At 39.6% G+C, this 15,387-nt stretch overlaps 1 protein-coding gene across 17 annotated transcripts; it reads right to left on the reverse strand.

Moving 5' to 3' along the window:
* Positions 1–3,373: 3,373 nt before the first annotated feature.
* LOC115368690 (bromodomain-containing protein 3-like) lies at positions 3,374–14,583 on the reverse strand. 17 transcript variants are annotated; one of them, XM_030064966.1, is made up of 11 exons: positions 14,494–14,569; positions 13,444–13,481; positions 12,155–12,433; positions 10,066–10,203; positions 9,841–9,976; positions 8,498–8,601; positions 8,071–8,403; positions 7,828–7,956; positions 7,567–7,743; positions 5,111–5,235; positions 3,374–5,023 (listed from the first exon to the last, which is right to left on the reverse strand). In XM_030064966.1, exons 3-11 carry the CDS (start codon positions 12,410–12,412, stop codon positions 4,741–4,743), a joined length of 1,683 nt encoding a protein of 560 aa, XP_029920826.1. In that variant the 5' UTR covers positions 12,413–12,433; positions 13,444–13,481; positions 14,494–14,569; the 3' UTR covers positions 3,374–4,740. The 17 variants fall into 17 exon arrangements, with proteins under 17 accessions (XP_029920826.1, XP_029920827.1, XP_029920829.1 ...); XM_030064967.1 differs by having other exon boundaries at positions 12,155–12,436; XM_030064969.1 differs by having other exon boundaries at positions 13,444–13,538; positions 14,494–14,564.
* Between the last annotated feature and the right edge of the window lie 804 nt (positions 14,584–15,387).

Below are 15,387 nucleotides of genomic sequence, written 5' to 3' on the forward strand. Positions count from 1 at the left end.
AAAATAGACTACAAACTATGAGAACAAACATGCCTAATTACAAATGTATGCATTTTGTATTTTGAAAATGCATTTGGTAACACTTTATTTGGATAGTCCACTGTTGGTAGTCACTTGCTCAAAAAGCAACAAAAAAACAAACAAACAAAAAAAAAAAAAACATAAACTCCATCACTGATCATCTACATCTGTTTTATCACATGAAACTCAGGACTTTTTAGTTACAGTGCAGCATTTATATAGAACCATACTTTATACTTTTACTGCCCAGGCTGTGTAGCATAACTGAACTATACACCTGCACTTTGAAATGGTTAAAACCTTACCCAAGCCTGAGGGTGGGGCCATGTAAAAGTACTAGAGCCAGGGGAATAACCATTGGTAATATCCTTTGCACAATGCATGCTGTGACACACAAACTGTCTTTGAGTTAGTCCGATTGAGCATTTTGATCAATTAACTTTTACAAGGGCTTTTAAATATCCCTATCAACCTAAGTAAAAGTGTGAAATGGTTAAGTAGGGCTATTCCAGGAAAATAGTGTTGTTATGGCACCTTTTCCACACTGGGTATTTGATCTCTGACTGAGGAGTGTGTCAAAGCGGCAAAGCTACTTACACCATAAGTTGGCTTCACTCATACAAGTGATGACACCCTCACAGCGTTTTCCAGTTCAAGTTGTAAAACACATGAAAGGGGGGAAAGAGTAGCCAAAAGGTTAAAGAAGGAGGCTTGAGAACACTTGCATGTTTGAATCTCCAGGTCAGCTGGAAAAGTGGGGAAAGTCAATGAGTAACACTCCACTCTCTCAACAACTACCATCTAAGTGCATTAGAGGATGGCACTTAACCCCACGCTGTTTCAGAGGAGCTGCTCAGTGGTCAGTACCAGACTGTGGCTCTACTGGCAATGCCCACGTGTGAATGTGTGGAGCTGTATCAGTCTGAAGCATCATGTTTAAAAAATGCAAAGGTCCACTGGATCGATAAGGTCTTAAACTGACAGAATGTATTTCAGCTACATGATGCTGAACTAATGTCCACATCAGGATGCAATAACAGTCCACTGTAATGATAAATAACGATGGCTAATCATTTAGTTTATTAATTTCAGTCCAGCTCTGCTTTGCAAATTGACAGATAATCAAAAACAACATGTGCAATTCTGGGTTATTTAGAGCCTTAAGTTATCGTAGTTAGAGTACAGGGCATAAAGTCATTATTTTGAATCCTGGGACTGGCTGGATATATTAGTTTGTGTAAAGTGAATGAGAAATGCTATCCCCTTCTTAAGTAACTGCCATCAAGTTACCCTTGAGCAACACTTATAAGCCCCGACTGCTCCAGCATACTGCTGAGTAATACTAAATGCTTGTGGTTTTGGGCAGCTTCCAGGACTGAATGCATGTAGAGGAATGTGATGCAGTGTGGAGCTGAAAAAGAACATGCTCAACAAAATCCCTTTCTGGATACATAAAGGTTTAGAAAAAAAAAAAAAAAAAAAAAAAAAAAAAAAACGTTAACAGGCAATATCAATTTTGTTTAGGATTAGGGATTTGGGAAGGCATATTAAAAAATAAGCTATTCCCACTATGGAGAATAGTATGATGAGCTACTTTGCAATTAAGTTTCTTGCTGTATAGCACTTTTGCCTTTTATTGTACATCAGCACTTATCTTTTTAACAAATAAATATACACATGTGCAGTTAACTTCAAGAATACTATATGCATTTATTAAACTGCACACAATCAAACGTTGCCCATTTACTCTTTTTCACAGAGCAAGGCAGTTTTATTTATGAAGCATCTTTCATGCACAGAGGTACATTCAAGGTGCTGTACTGAGGAGTTTATACAACTCAATTCAAAGTTAACACAACTGAAAAAAGAGAAAAAGAAGAAAATCTATATAGAAAAGATACAATAAAAGTAAATAAAAGAGTAGAAATAAATAAATAAAATGCTTAAAAATAATAATAATAGTTCAATAGTGATCAGACCTTGAGTTTTAAAGGTTTAAAAGCTGCAAGTGTTGGGGCATTTCTGAGAGCATTATGCAGTTGGCTCCAGTGCTGTGCTGCATAATGATTAGGCAGTCAGTTTTTTTTTTTTTCTTCGAGGTCATAAAAAAACAAAACAAAACAAAACATGAAAACAAGAGTAAAACTGCTATATTTATTTGAGCCAACAAAGTCTCTTATGTGATCGGCTGTTAAGTGCTGTATGTGTGGCATTTTTATAATGGATCTGTGTACAGTGAGCGATGGCCAGGAGAGACAGGAATGACTAGTTGTCACTGGAGTTGTGGCATTGATCCATCATGCCCCAAGGCTGCTGGGGATGCTGGTGTGGCATGTTCCATATGCCACAAAGGGAAGATGGGTCACAAAGAGCACGTCTCCCTGCAGCACGCTCGGTGCAAGGACAGCGAACTGGGCTGGGAAACAAAGTACAAATGATGAATAGCCCCAGTGTGCAGGCTGTTGGAGCTTTTACTCTCCCCGCGCTGCAACACAAGTGATAAATGTTGCAGCAATTGTTTGCCCTTAACCACTGTTTCATAAAAGAGGAGCAGCGGCATGGTTACTTTGAGAATTTATCTGCTGCCACATCAGAGTTGAAAAGAAAATGCATATCAGGATGTAATAACAACCGAAAGATTTAAGTGCACCAGAGAGGCACCCCTCTTGGTACGTTTGGAATCAATGAGGAAAATGTGTGGAGCCACAGCATTTTCCACACAGACACCTAACTGAAACCATAAAAAAAAGGCTTTAGGATGTGGTACATGACAGCCATCTCTTGGCCAATTAGTGAATTGCAAGTAACACTGAACTACCTAAAACCCAGCTTTTATGCTTAGTTCATTCTATTATCTGCAGTATTCAAATCTTTTTAACTGCATGGACTGCATAGCTCAAACACTAATGGACTATTTTAAAGGTTCACTTCATCATCAAGATTCAGTGAGGCAGAAGTTGGTTCAATAGATGAAACCTTTTTTTAAAGCGAGTAGCCTTGGCTGTATGCCAGTTACTGCAAAAAAACAAAAAACAAAACAAGCTCACAAACTAGTAAAAACGAAGTGCAGGAAAGAATGTGCAAGTCACACAAGACAGTTATTCAAAAACAGAGGACCGCTTTTCCTTTTGAAGTTATTTTATTTAAAAAATCCCAGATCCCTTGTCCGAAGTTGCCATTCGTCTTATGTTGCAATGAACAAACTTGAGTGGTTTTGATCAAAATATTTTCAACTGTTCTCTGAATGTAATAAAGTTACAGAAACTGACCATAAATGTTGTGAAATACAAGAGAAAAACCATCAAAACAGAGGCTATCACAATACTGTAACAAAACAAAAGTATTTTAAGTCTGTTTTAAATAGTCTAAGTAGCACTTTTGCAATTGAAAGGATATTTGTTGATTTTGTATGGTGTTATCAAATCTCAGATTTTTTTTTTTTCTCCAAACAAAATACAGAGAACACTGGAAATGGTAACATTTTTCCTCCATAAAGTACAAACCAAACCAAACTGAAATCAAAATTGTGATCCAAATACCTCAATAAGAACCGAACCGTAGGTCTGTTGAACTGTTACACCCCCAATATAAATATATATATATATATATATATATATATATATATATATATATATATATATGCCCACACACACATACATAAGGGCTATATGAGGGATATTGCCTTGGTGAGTAGTGTTATTGTCCCTGTCAATCTCAGTCTTCATGTAGATCATAAAGTTTCATCTGTATCAGACACGAAGCAGGTTTATTCTTACCTTACATGTTTCGGCGATATGCTTCCGCCTTCATCAGAGGTGTCACTAGGTGGTGTGTGACTTGTCTTTATCAGCTGATGTTACTCGTAGAGTAACATCAGCCGTCACTCTGCCGCTTGAGTACGCTGTCCCAGGTTGTGGAAAGCATGTAGGCCCCCTCGTCCCGGTTCATTGTTGTTTGCGCTCGTTTTCTGATCTCCACTGCCTCCATTATCCATTATCCAAGATAGACCAACAGCACAAATGCAACATAATTTATGAGATACCATGCAAATCATGCAACAAAACCTACACAGGAGAAACAGGAAGATCACTCAGCACCCAAAAAAAAAGAACATCAAAAAGAGTGTAAAAAGGAGACGGAGAAAAGACAAACACGAGCAATAAAAGAAAAAGCACTGCAGGAGAATTTAAAATCGTCAATAACAGACCACTGCAAACGAGAGAATCACATTATGGACTGGGAAAAAACAAAAGTCATCCGCACTCAAGACAACAAACAGCAGCGATGGATAATGGAGGCGGTGGAGATCAGAAAACGAGTGCAAACAACAATGAACCAGGACGAGGGGGCCTACATGCTTTCCACAACCTGGGACAGCGTACTCAAGCGGCAGAGTGACGGCAAGAGGCGTGGCCGACCTGTCAAATTTGACAGGTAGGCTACGCCTCTACGTGTAACATCAGCTGATAAAGACACGTCACACACCACCTAGTAACACCTCTGATGAAGGCGGAGGCATACCGCCGAAACATGTAAGGTAAGAATAAACCTGTTTCGTGTCTGATACAGATGAAACTTTATGATCTAAAGTGTAGACACTCTGAATCTTCATGGACTATTAGTCTTCATGTAGTTGTTATCAAAACTTGCTGGAACATCATGTGACGATGGGGACAAATTCTGTTTACATTCAAACTGTGTGGGAGGCATTACAAAGCCTCAGTGCTCACATTCTTGTTTCTTTGACCTCTTACATACATACTGTTTGACAAATTGCTCCAGTTCACGAAGAGTGGAAGGCCTGAGCTTCTCAAAGTCAATCTCAATCTCAGAGTTTGAGCCAGGCAGTGACGGTTCATGCGCTTGGATGATGCGCACCAGACGGTGTAGCTTTTCCCCGGGTAACAGATGTATGTCCACACTGAGCTGAAGCTTCTCGTCGAACGTCATAGGCAAAGATTCCTCATCCAACTGATAGCCGCTGGCTCCCTGCCTTGGTTCCCTGGAGGACAAACCAAAACCAAATTCAAAAGATAAGTATCAAGGCATGCAGGAATGCAGAGGCTGTCTGTTATGTAAAATGCTCTACCTGGAGTTGGTGATGTAAGCTCCCTTTTTAACATTCTTGGTGTACTTTTTCTGTTTTTTCTCTATGTTCTTATTTGGTTTACTCATCTGGGCCCGAGGGAATTCTGCATCTTGTGTATGGATGCCCTTAAGTTGGGTAGAAAGCCCACAAACATGGGTTAGTGTTGTGCCACAAAGCAATAATAGCATAATAAACAGAGACAAGACTGCAGAAAACTCAGCTATAGATTTCCTATGAATATTCCCTGCCTTCTACCTTGAAATGATCGTTATCCACAATGCTTTCTTCAGGTATAACTTAGGCTCAGTGCAAGTATAAATAGGAGCAAAAAGTATTTATTTCTTGCAATTATATGTCTTGTTTGCAGATAGTATCTATAAGTCAGGGTTCGTACACTTTTTTCATGGTCAAATTCAAGCACTTTTCAAGGACTTTCAAGGTCAATTTTTTCAGGTTTTCCAGTACCATTAAAGGAGAAATCCGGTATATATATATATATCCTTCTGTTTTTTTTTTTTTTAATACTGCATACAGGAAATACAGGTATGCAGTATTAAAAATCAGAAAAACAGAAAAAAAACAGAGGGAAAAAAGAAAACAGCTTCTACAGCTAGAAGTATTTAGTCTGCCCTCTCCTTATACAGTAGATGTAGGGTATAGGTTGATCCCCCTAAGGGAAAATTCAAAATTGACATAACAATTGCATAAGTAAAATAAGATTTAAAAAATAGATTACATTAAATGAACAAGAAAACCATCTAAGATTATATAATAATAATAATAATAACAAATATGTCAATATAATTCATATATATTATTAATATACTGTATCAATATGGTTCATAGATAGATAGCATAAAAATAGAGAGAGAGAGAGAGAGAGAGAGAGAGAGAGAGAGAGAGAGAGAGAGAGAGAGAGAGAGAGAGAGAGAGAGAGAGCTTGCTGCTTTGGTATACGTCTTGCGCTCCAGTAGCCAAGCGGTGTCTACTCTTATGTCTATCATCTTATGGGCTAACATCAGCTGTGCTTCAATTCTAAGTTGTGGGAAGTTCCTGCAGTTTACTGTTGAGAAACGCAGGCTTTGTTCTTAACTTAGCCCTTAATAATTGTCACTAATTGACACTGCCATTCAGACACATCACATAGTGCTTCTACATTTAGGTCTAGCGTGCAGCTAATGGTTAGCCACAGTGGTGTAGTCTAGTTTATTCTAGTGGGTTAACACACACACACACACACACACACACACACACACACACACACACACACACACACACACACACACACACCACACACACACACACACACACACACACACACACACACACACACACACACACACACACAGGCTCCCTTTCTGAAATGTTAACGTTAGCTCCAGCTGTAGTGTCCCCCGAAAAATGGTCAAAAAGAGCCGCTTCGTAACACAGAGAAGGCGACTTTATGAACGGGAAAGTGAACGTTATGTCAAAAAAACATACTGATACGTATCTTTGCGCATTTTTAAGTGGTTATACGGAAATGCGGGACCTTTTCTAGTGGGTATACGCCGTATACCTGCGTATCACGTAGACTACACCACTGGTTAGCCAACAAATCACACATGTAGGGCTAGTCATCTCTGTGACTTACTTTTCATGACTCGAGAGTGCTGACTCTCCCATAGCGAAAAGTTGAAGCTTCTTTTTGCATATTTTGCAGCAGGCTACACGTGGATTTGGTCCATGTTTTATCCACTGTTTCTACTTTTCATTACCCAGCCAACGTTCATTAAAACGGCAACCTCCCGGCACGTTGGTCGCATGCTGCTGCACTGCCCTCTTGTTGGGGGCGTGACACATGACAATCAATCCAGCTCTTGTGAAACCCGTCAGAGCGTGAGCTGTGAAGGCGTCATTTTTAATCCGACTTATTTTATTTCTCTCCATTTAATAAGTGGTCCATTTAGTCAGACCAGAAATATGGTAACAATTTCAAGCATTCAAGCATTTACAAGCACGTTACCCAAAATTCAAGCATTTTTCAAACCTTGAAAACATAACATTAAAATCCAAGCATTTTCAAGGTTTTCAAGCACCCGTACGAACCCTGATAAGTGAATTATCCACCTTTACTTTACATCTCCCAGTGTGTTGCATTATGATCCCCTCTCCCAACCACTCAGTCTACCGAGGCAGTGAAATTACTCAAATCATTACTGTAAAAGCATACAGTCAGGAAGTGCCTAGACAGACTTTATCCTCCAGGATGCAAAGATTTCGCCTTGGCCTCTCATAGGTTTACTGGATTTAATGAAATCAAGAAAATGTGGTTTGCAAGGCAGAGGGAACAGGGCAACTAAGACTGCTGTGCCTTCCACTCCCAGTCTCAGGGGTAGGCTGGGAGTGGCCGGCTGTGATTTTAGGGTAGGTTTGGTGTAAAAACTGGCACTGAGGCCCAATTCTTCAGCACTCACGTGTTCCTGCAACTCAGGATGTCTGGCGGCATGCTCCACTTCTGTGTCTGAGCTGTCCAAGCTGGAGCTGCCACTGCTTCCTGTTGGGGTTGTGCTCCCAGTGACCCCGCAACCCACAGGTGAGCATGGATCTACAAGTTCATCTGGCATGTTTGCAAACCTATTCTCGAACACAGCCTGCACCGAATATGTGCACAAAGATAAACAATGGAAAGAACAACCAAAACATGGGAATTTATCAGGTTATCCATTAAATCATACCTGAAGCTTCCTGGCTCTAGCAATGCGATCGTGATCTGCAGAGTTATATTTGTAGCAATTTGAGAAAATTAATCGGACATCTGCAGCAAAACTTTGTGCATCCTGGTACTCTCGGCCATCCATTTTTTTCTGTAAAACAACAACTTGACATTATCAAACTAAAAAAAAAAATGCATCCACAAGCAAACATTAAAGTGATTCATAGAACTATGTGTGATTGTATGTTTGTGAACACATGCATACTTTGACAGTGCTGAGGTCCATGGGATATTTGATGATGTCATGGTAATCACACAACCCCAGAGCCTCAGCATCAACAGGCTCATAAAACGGCCGAGCACAGGCTGCATGTTTCTTAGACAGCATTTCATTCAGGATACCGTCACAATATTCCAGCTGTTCACTGAGTCCATCGAGGTTGGTTTCATGTTGGGCCAACTCTCTTTCTCCAAAGTTCTTCCTAAGAGTTTTGGCAGCCCAGCCTACCGTTCCACACCTTGGCTGGCTCTCTGGTGTACCACTAAAGCTGGAGGTCGTAGAGGTGACTGCATTGGCCTTCCTCTTCAGCCCTTTCTTCTTAATACATACACAGCACACCACAATTAAAAAAAAAATGGTCCTTGTTCTCTCATAATATCATTTAGGTTCAGTGGCACTGATGCTGACTCACTTTCATGGTGGTCTGGTGTGACTGGTCGAGGGCTGAATATGTGGAGTTGAGGCCTGTTTGAGATACAGGTGGCATTGATGATGTCACAGCTGCATCTTGTCCACCTACATGTATGAATTCACACAAACTAAAAGAGTAAAAGTAGAACACGGCTTTAACTTGAAGACTGATTACTTGCTAAATTAAGCTACATTTATAAATTTATTTTCAGTCCATAGCTGGGAAATTGGCTGCGATGACATATGCTCACTCTTTTAAACAGAACTTGTTATTGGTTGAAAGAGTAACCCTAAGGATCAATATGCTTATGTTCTCTTTAGTCCAGCTTGTAAGTTCTTGATTGATTCAACATGTCAGAGATAGCCTAAATCACAGGAGCTGTCTGTCTGTGCTGGCTGGGTGATAATTTATTTGAAAAGATCTGCAAAGCTTTAGACTAGCCCCAATGCTACACAAGGCAAGATTTTTTGAAGATTGGTGTATTTAACAAGACATCCTTATCAGGGCGTACCACCCTCAGTTTAGACTGTTTTATAGCTCTCTGCTGGTTGTTCTGAATGTAGATCGCTGAAACACTACATAGCACTGTCAAGTACTACTTTCATTACTTCTCTGGTGGTGATGGGTTAGGGTTAGGGTCCAAACCAATGACAGGTGAGCCAGCTGAATTGATATAATGTTGTCTAGGGCTGCTCACTCCCTAACATGTTTCTATACTCAAAAACTCAAAGAAGAAAAACAGGAGACAAGAATTTGGAAAGTAGGAGACAGGAACCCCCCTTTGTGTGCCCGTATCTAGCAGCATTTATAATTTGGGGATGAAATTCTCAAATTTGCTGATGGCATGTCTCTTGCTGTCTTCACTAGTGGTGTAAATCAACAGTGAAATCTTGAGAGTTAATACAAAGTAGTTAAGAGGACCAATCACAGTGCACTGTTGCATTTATGTGAAGACCTAAGCTATGGCAGCAGCCTCTGAGGGCTAAGGTGACACAACAGACTCCTATGGTATAGTTACAGCAGCACTTTGGTATTTAACCATTAATTAGTCTTAAATGGCACATCACAGGATAAGAGAACATTTCAAAACTGTCCCCTGAACTGCAGAGAGCAGGTGTTCTGTTCCAACCTATCACAAGAGTTAGATTTTTTCTCATCCCTTTAGTATCATTTGGAAAAAAAAGTGATCACAGACAGTCAGGTCACATCATATGACACGATTTGCACAAGATAGTGCACATCAAACTTTTCAATTACTCACCACTCCCTGCTATTTGGACCTGGCGGTGTATGCACTTGTCATCTAGCCCAGTGTGCCTTTAACGCAAGTGATAGCTCATTACCTGGTGTGATATTTCTTTTGCTTTTGCCTTTGGGCGCAGGAGACAAAAGCTCCCGCTCCCCTGGGGCGATATTGGCAATTTTTTTCCAGAACACCATCTCCAAGGAAAGGGCCATCATCACTATGTCATCTGTTGGCTAGAATAAAGTAAGAATAATATGAAACATTATCACGTATGAGGGTAACCAACATGCCGTATTTCCACTCATGTACTGTAGCTTCTCACGTTGTTGTACTGGTAGCAGTTGGTGAACATGGTGTTGAAATCCTCCATGCATTCAGTAGCACTCCAGTAGTAGTTGTTCTCCAGTCGCTTCTTGATGGTCCCCAAGTCCATAGGAGACTTTATTATCTCATAATAGTCCTGATTAACAAAAGCAATCAATGTGTCAAATGCATAGACTCTTGGTTTTTTTCTTGATTCTGTTCCATTTTTTCAATGTTTTTCTACATCTGGACAGGCTCCATTCATTTGACAGTGTGTGCTCAAATTTTTTAAAATAGTCTTTGATTGGTTCTCTTGTCTGCCAATCAAAGGCAGGCCTGCAATCAGCCGATCATGTCAAGGTGCTTTGTTGTTTGTGATCTACAGACTTTGATTTGTTTTAGTGGTTGTGCTTAAAAATCAATACACTTAATTCAGGTTATACTGAAGAACTTTTCACTTTTCAGCTTTATTGTCAAGGTTAAAACATTTGTTATGACAGTAGTAAGGTAGTAATCAGTTACATTACTTTGATGAAGTAGTTAAAATAGTTTCATTAGTTATTGCGTTTTTAACGGTAAGTAGTAATCTGTGACCTTCTAGAGTCTCTTACCCCTCTCAGATAACAATACAGAGTGACTGATTTTAGTACAAAATAGGAAATCTGAAAGTACAGGGTGTCCATAAAGTCTCTTTATAGTTTAACAAATTTATTACAGAAGCAAATGAATAGACAAATCTGAGGAAATTATTACAAAATGAGGAGTAGATACTGAAGTTGTTTTTTTTTTTTGTTTTTTTTTGCCTCATTTGATACACCTCTATATGGGCACCATTAGTTGCCAGAAGCACATCAAGATGGTACTCGATTTCTTGCCATGTTCGCTGTAGCAGAGCCGCATCAATGGTGGCAATGGCATCAATGATCTTTTGCCTCAGGTCATTGATGTCCAATGTGATTAAAAACTTTGATAACCACTGAGTACATAGAACAAATCTGGTTAACATATCTCATCAATTGCTTTTGTAATAGATTTTTTTAAATTGTAAAGAGACTTTGTGGACACCCTGTATATGAATAAATAAAAATTTTATATTGAAACAAAGCAGCAACAGCACTGACCGCAACAAAAGCCAAGGGCTTTCTCTCCCTGTGCGCAAAAAGACATTAATGGGTAAACAAAACACTGTTTAATATGATTGATTTTTTTAATAATTAATTTTAAACCTTTGTCCAACATAACCCCTACTGAATGACAGTGAGAGATGGTTGGTCTCAGCAGTGGTATGTAGGCCTAACCCAACTGCATCACAGAGATTGCCAGATTGTGTTTATAATAAAGCCTTCACCATGAAGAGGTCAAAGGCATCAGGTATGGAGTTTAAAGCGGTATATGCCATTATCAGTGTTATGTTAGTTTTGGATTTATAAAGTAAAGCTGGGTGGGCAGCTATGGTCTGAAATTATTTTCAAAATGTGTCTGTTGCTTGACGAGATTAAACAAAATAATTATATCTGGGTGATATTATTTATTTACTATTATTATTTTATTTATTTATTTATTTTTTGTTGTTGATTGTTTGTTTTTCCCTTATTATTTAATTATGCAATTGTCTGTCTAAATTGAAAACGCTGCAAGTTAAGTGTATGTGTATGTCTGTGTGATGTGAACATAAATGTTGTATGTTTGGAAAAGTTTAAAAAATTACAATAAACAGACAAAATTGTGACTAAAATTGTGATATTTTGTATACTGTAATATTTTATATGGTATAAGTGCTGTCATTTCCTGGTTTTAAAGGATGCATTACAGTAAAGAAGTACAATTTTCTGCATTTATTAGACTTTCCTAGCTGCTCTGTTATTTTCCTCCTGCTTGGTTATTGCATCCACATTAGAAAAAACTTTTAATCAAAACTCCTGTGTGTAAATATCTTAAGAAAGCACCAGTAGTCATCCCTACAACGTTGATACAATATTGATATTGAGGTATTCGGTCCAAGATACTGTGATATTTGATTATGCCCATATTATTTATATCGCTTGAGCTATGTATGGCAATGTACGCCAGTCTGGAAAGCTCTGGTGTAAAATCTGCAAATTACTCACAGGCAGTCCAAGTCTGATGGCATCGACTGGCTGGTAAAAAGGCCAGGCCTGTTCGTGCCGCCACAGGGCCTTGAGCACTACGTTCTTCATGAACTGCAGCTGGTTGGTGTTGCGGCCTGGCTTGGTGAGGCTGATCACCTCAGGGGGCCGGGGATTGACAATCTGTGTAGAGTCTGGACTGTGTATCATGGTGGCGGCTCTGCTGGTTGCTGTTTGGGCTGTCAGCTCTTCACAGGCTCCTGGGAAGCACCGCTGCATTTCAGAGACGTATGCAGTGACCTGCTGACATCACAAAACAAAATGCTTGTTGAATGAATTGAGTGAGGATTTTTTTTCATGTTGGCCGGGCCGCCATCTTAAGCGTTACAAATCTTCCCATTCAAAACTGACAGAGCGAAGTCTAATTTTTTTTTTTTCCCCTGGTAAAAACATATATATCAGACAAAGACAAAACACGTGTACAAAACACATGTACATGTAGCCTACTGATTACACTTTACATAAAAATGTACACAGTAAAAATCTATTTACAGATTTTTAATATTAGCAGTCAATCTTGATTGCTTTTTGCTAAGAGTGTTGAATCGAATGAATTTATTGTTTCAATTCTTTGCTGCAAACAATAAAACATGTTTTCTTACCTGTAAAGTCCCATCTATAGACATGGAATCTGACCATTATAATAATGTATACCATGAACACGAGTGCTTTTCTACATATTATTTTCCAAAGGACCAAGTGTTGCGTTCACCCACACCACCGCCTCTCCTGCCTCCACCTGTCTGCCCGCCAGTTTGAGCAGCAGTGATGAAGCTAAAACAAAGACTTTCTCCTTGCACATGCCTTTAAGTCACAAGCAGCTCCCACTATCTCTGTGCTCCACCCAGCTCATCCCTGTCTTCATCCAATCACACGCGGACACGCTTGCCTTCAGCCAATCAGTTGTACGCTGTCAAAGTTTAAAAGTGTCTTCTCTTTCTCTCTGCTGTCCTCTCAGCACAGTGGCGTTTCATGACCCTCTTCCTCCTCATCTCCACCTCATCAATGGAGGCCGAAACCGACTCCAATCAAATCCTCGCATCAGACATTCCCTCTCCCAAAGGCATCCCATCATTGAACTCTCCACTCCTCATCACCACCAGTCTCCTATTCCATGGGATCGCCTCCCATGGCGATCAGTCTCCTGACCCCTCTTGTTGGGACCTGCTCTGGTCACATGCCCCTCATCTCCACAACCAAAGCATCTCATGGTATCTGATGCTGCAAACAAGACATTCGATGTCACTCACCTCCACGTGCAGCCTTAGTTGAACTCCTCGCTCCTGTCCTGCAGAATTATGCACAACTTCAGTCTCCAATATGCACCCTGAGAGACTAAATCCTACTGAATTAGTGTGATTTTTAGCTGACAGCTGCAGCAAAACGGGAGCTGCAGATCATTAACTGTGCATTCAATTCAATTCATTTAATTAATTAATTATTTATTTAAATAGACCCGAATCACAAATTTCTCCCAAAGGGCTTTACAGGAATACACACATCCTCTGTCCTTAGATCCTCACATCGAAGAGGAACAACTCCCTAAAAAGATTTTAAAAAAGAAAGAAAGAAAGAAAGAAAGAAAGAAAGAAAAGAAAAGAAAAAACTTTAACATGCAGAAAAAATGGAGGAGGGATCCCTTCCCAGGACGAACAGAACACAGATAACATAATGATGATACAGAGTCAGTATAAGAAAATTATAATATAACAGCTGTCAACGGTGAGACGAGGATGTACTGGAGCAGCCTGGGACCTGAGCCACACAACCACCAACACCATGGACATGAAGAAAAGCCTAAACAAGCACTCGGGAGACTCACATCAACCATTCAGAACGAGAAAGTAGCAGATGAAGAAAAGATTTAAAAAAAAAAAAAAAAAAAAAAAAAAAAAAGCGGGAAAGAAGCACGCCAAAGCTGCAACCAGGGAGCCACACTAACTAACTGTGTCTTAACATTCACCAAAGTACTTCTGCTTCTTAACTTGATCCAGAAAGATAACCAGAGCACTATTCAGCCTTGTGGGAGATTTTATTTAGCAATGCTGGTGCAAAAAAGACTTTCTTCTCCCCACCGCTAAACTAAAGTGACCTCCTCCACCGAGTCGGCCTTAAATCCTGTCTCCTGGTCATTATCCGCCACGTTGCTGACGGCTGACAGGAAAAAAAAAAACTACAGTGAGAAATCTTATAGTACAACATAAACCTGATAAAGACACGGTTTAACAACGGGTTTCCAAAGCAATGCAGGAAATAAATAGTAAGAAAAAGTAGAAAAGTAACGATATAAATGAACCCACTGACGGCTTGGCGTTGCGTCAACTCCCACCATCCACTCAGAGGATGCGCTCCAACACCTGTCCGCTCCTTCCTCCCCTCCTCCTCCTCCTCCTTTTTCTCCCCTCCTTCTCCTCCTCCCCCTTGTTGTTTCCCTCCTCCGCCTCCTCCTGCTTCTTCTTCGTTAACATTATACCGTCGTCAAACAACGTTGTGGTGCATTACCGCCCCCAAGAGGAACGGAGTGTAAATCGAGATGTTCACTGTACAATCACTAGCCCTAATAATAAATAAAAGACGAGAACACTACTGTCAACACTAACCACTGAACCTGAGCCCTCTGTAGCACATGGCCTAATCTTAATTTTACTTGCAGTGTTGTTGTTGTTGTTGTTGTTGTTGTTGTTGTTGTTGTTATTGTTACTGATACTGATTTATTTATTTATTTATTTTTTGTGATAATATGAATATTGCTACTGTAATCTGTTGCTTTTAGGTATAGCCATAATCCTTCTGGCAGGGGGACTACCAATGGAAATTAGCCTTCTGGCTATAATTGGGTGCATTTACATTTTACTGTCTTTTAAAATGTTTATTAATGTACACTGTCCCTGTCTAACAAATAAAGGTTAAAGAAAGAAAGAAAGAAAGAAAGAAAGAAAGAAAGAAAATGAGTGGAAAAATAGGAAAATAAAGTTCGTTCTTAAATGATACTGACACAAAACAAAAAAAAAATAGATAACACTTCTCCCAAGAACTTCTATGTAAAAGATCATGTAAATCAAAGCTTAACTTTATTTCTCCAAGATTAAGTGCCCTTCTCTCAGCGTCGTATTTTGGACAATAAAGCATATGTGGGTGTAAGTTATGTGTAGGGAGGAAAAGACAAAAATGTTCATGTTAGAACATCCTATAGC

Source organism: Myripristis murdjan, chromosome 12 (genome assembly GCF_902150065.1).
Source record: "Myripristis murdjan chromosome 12, fMyrMur1.1, whole genome shotgun sequence".
NCBI classification, from domain to species: Eukaryota; Metazoa; Chordata; class Actinopteri; order Holocentriformes; family Holocentridae; genus Myripristis; species Myripristis murdjan.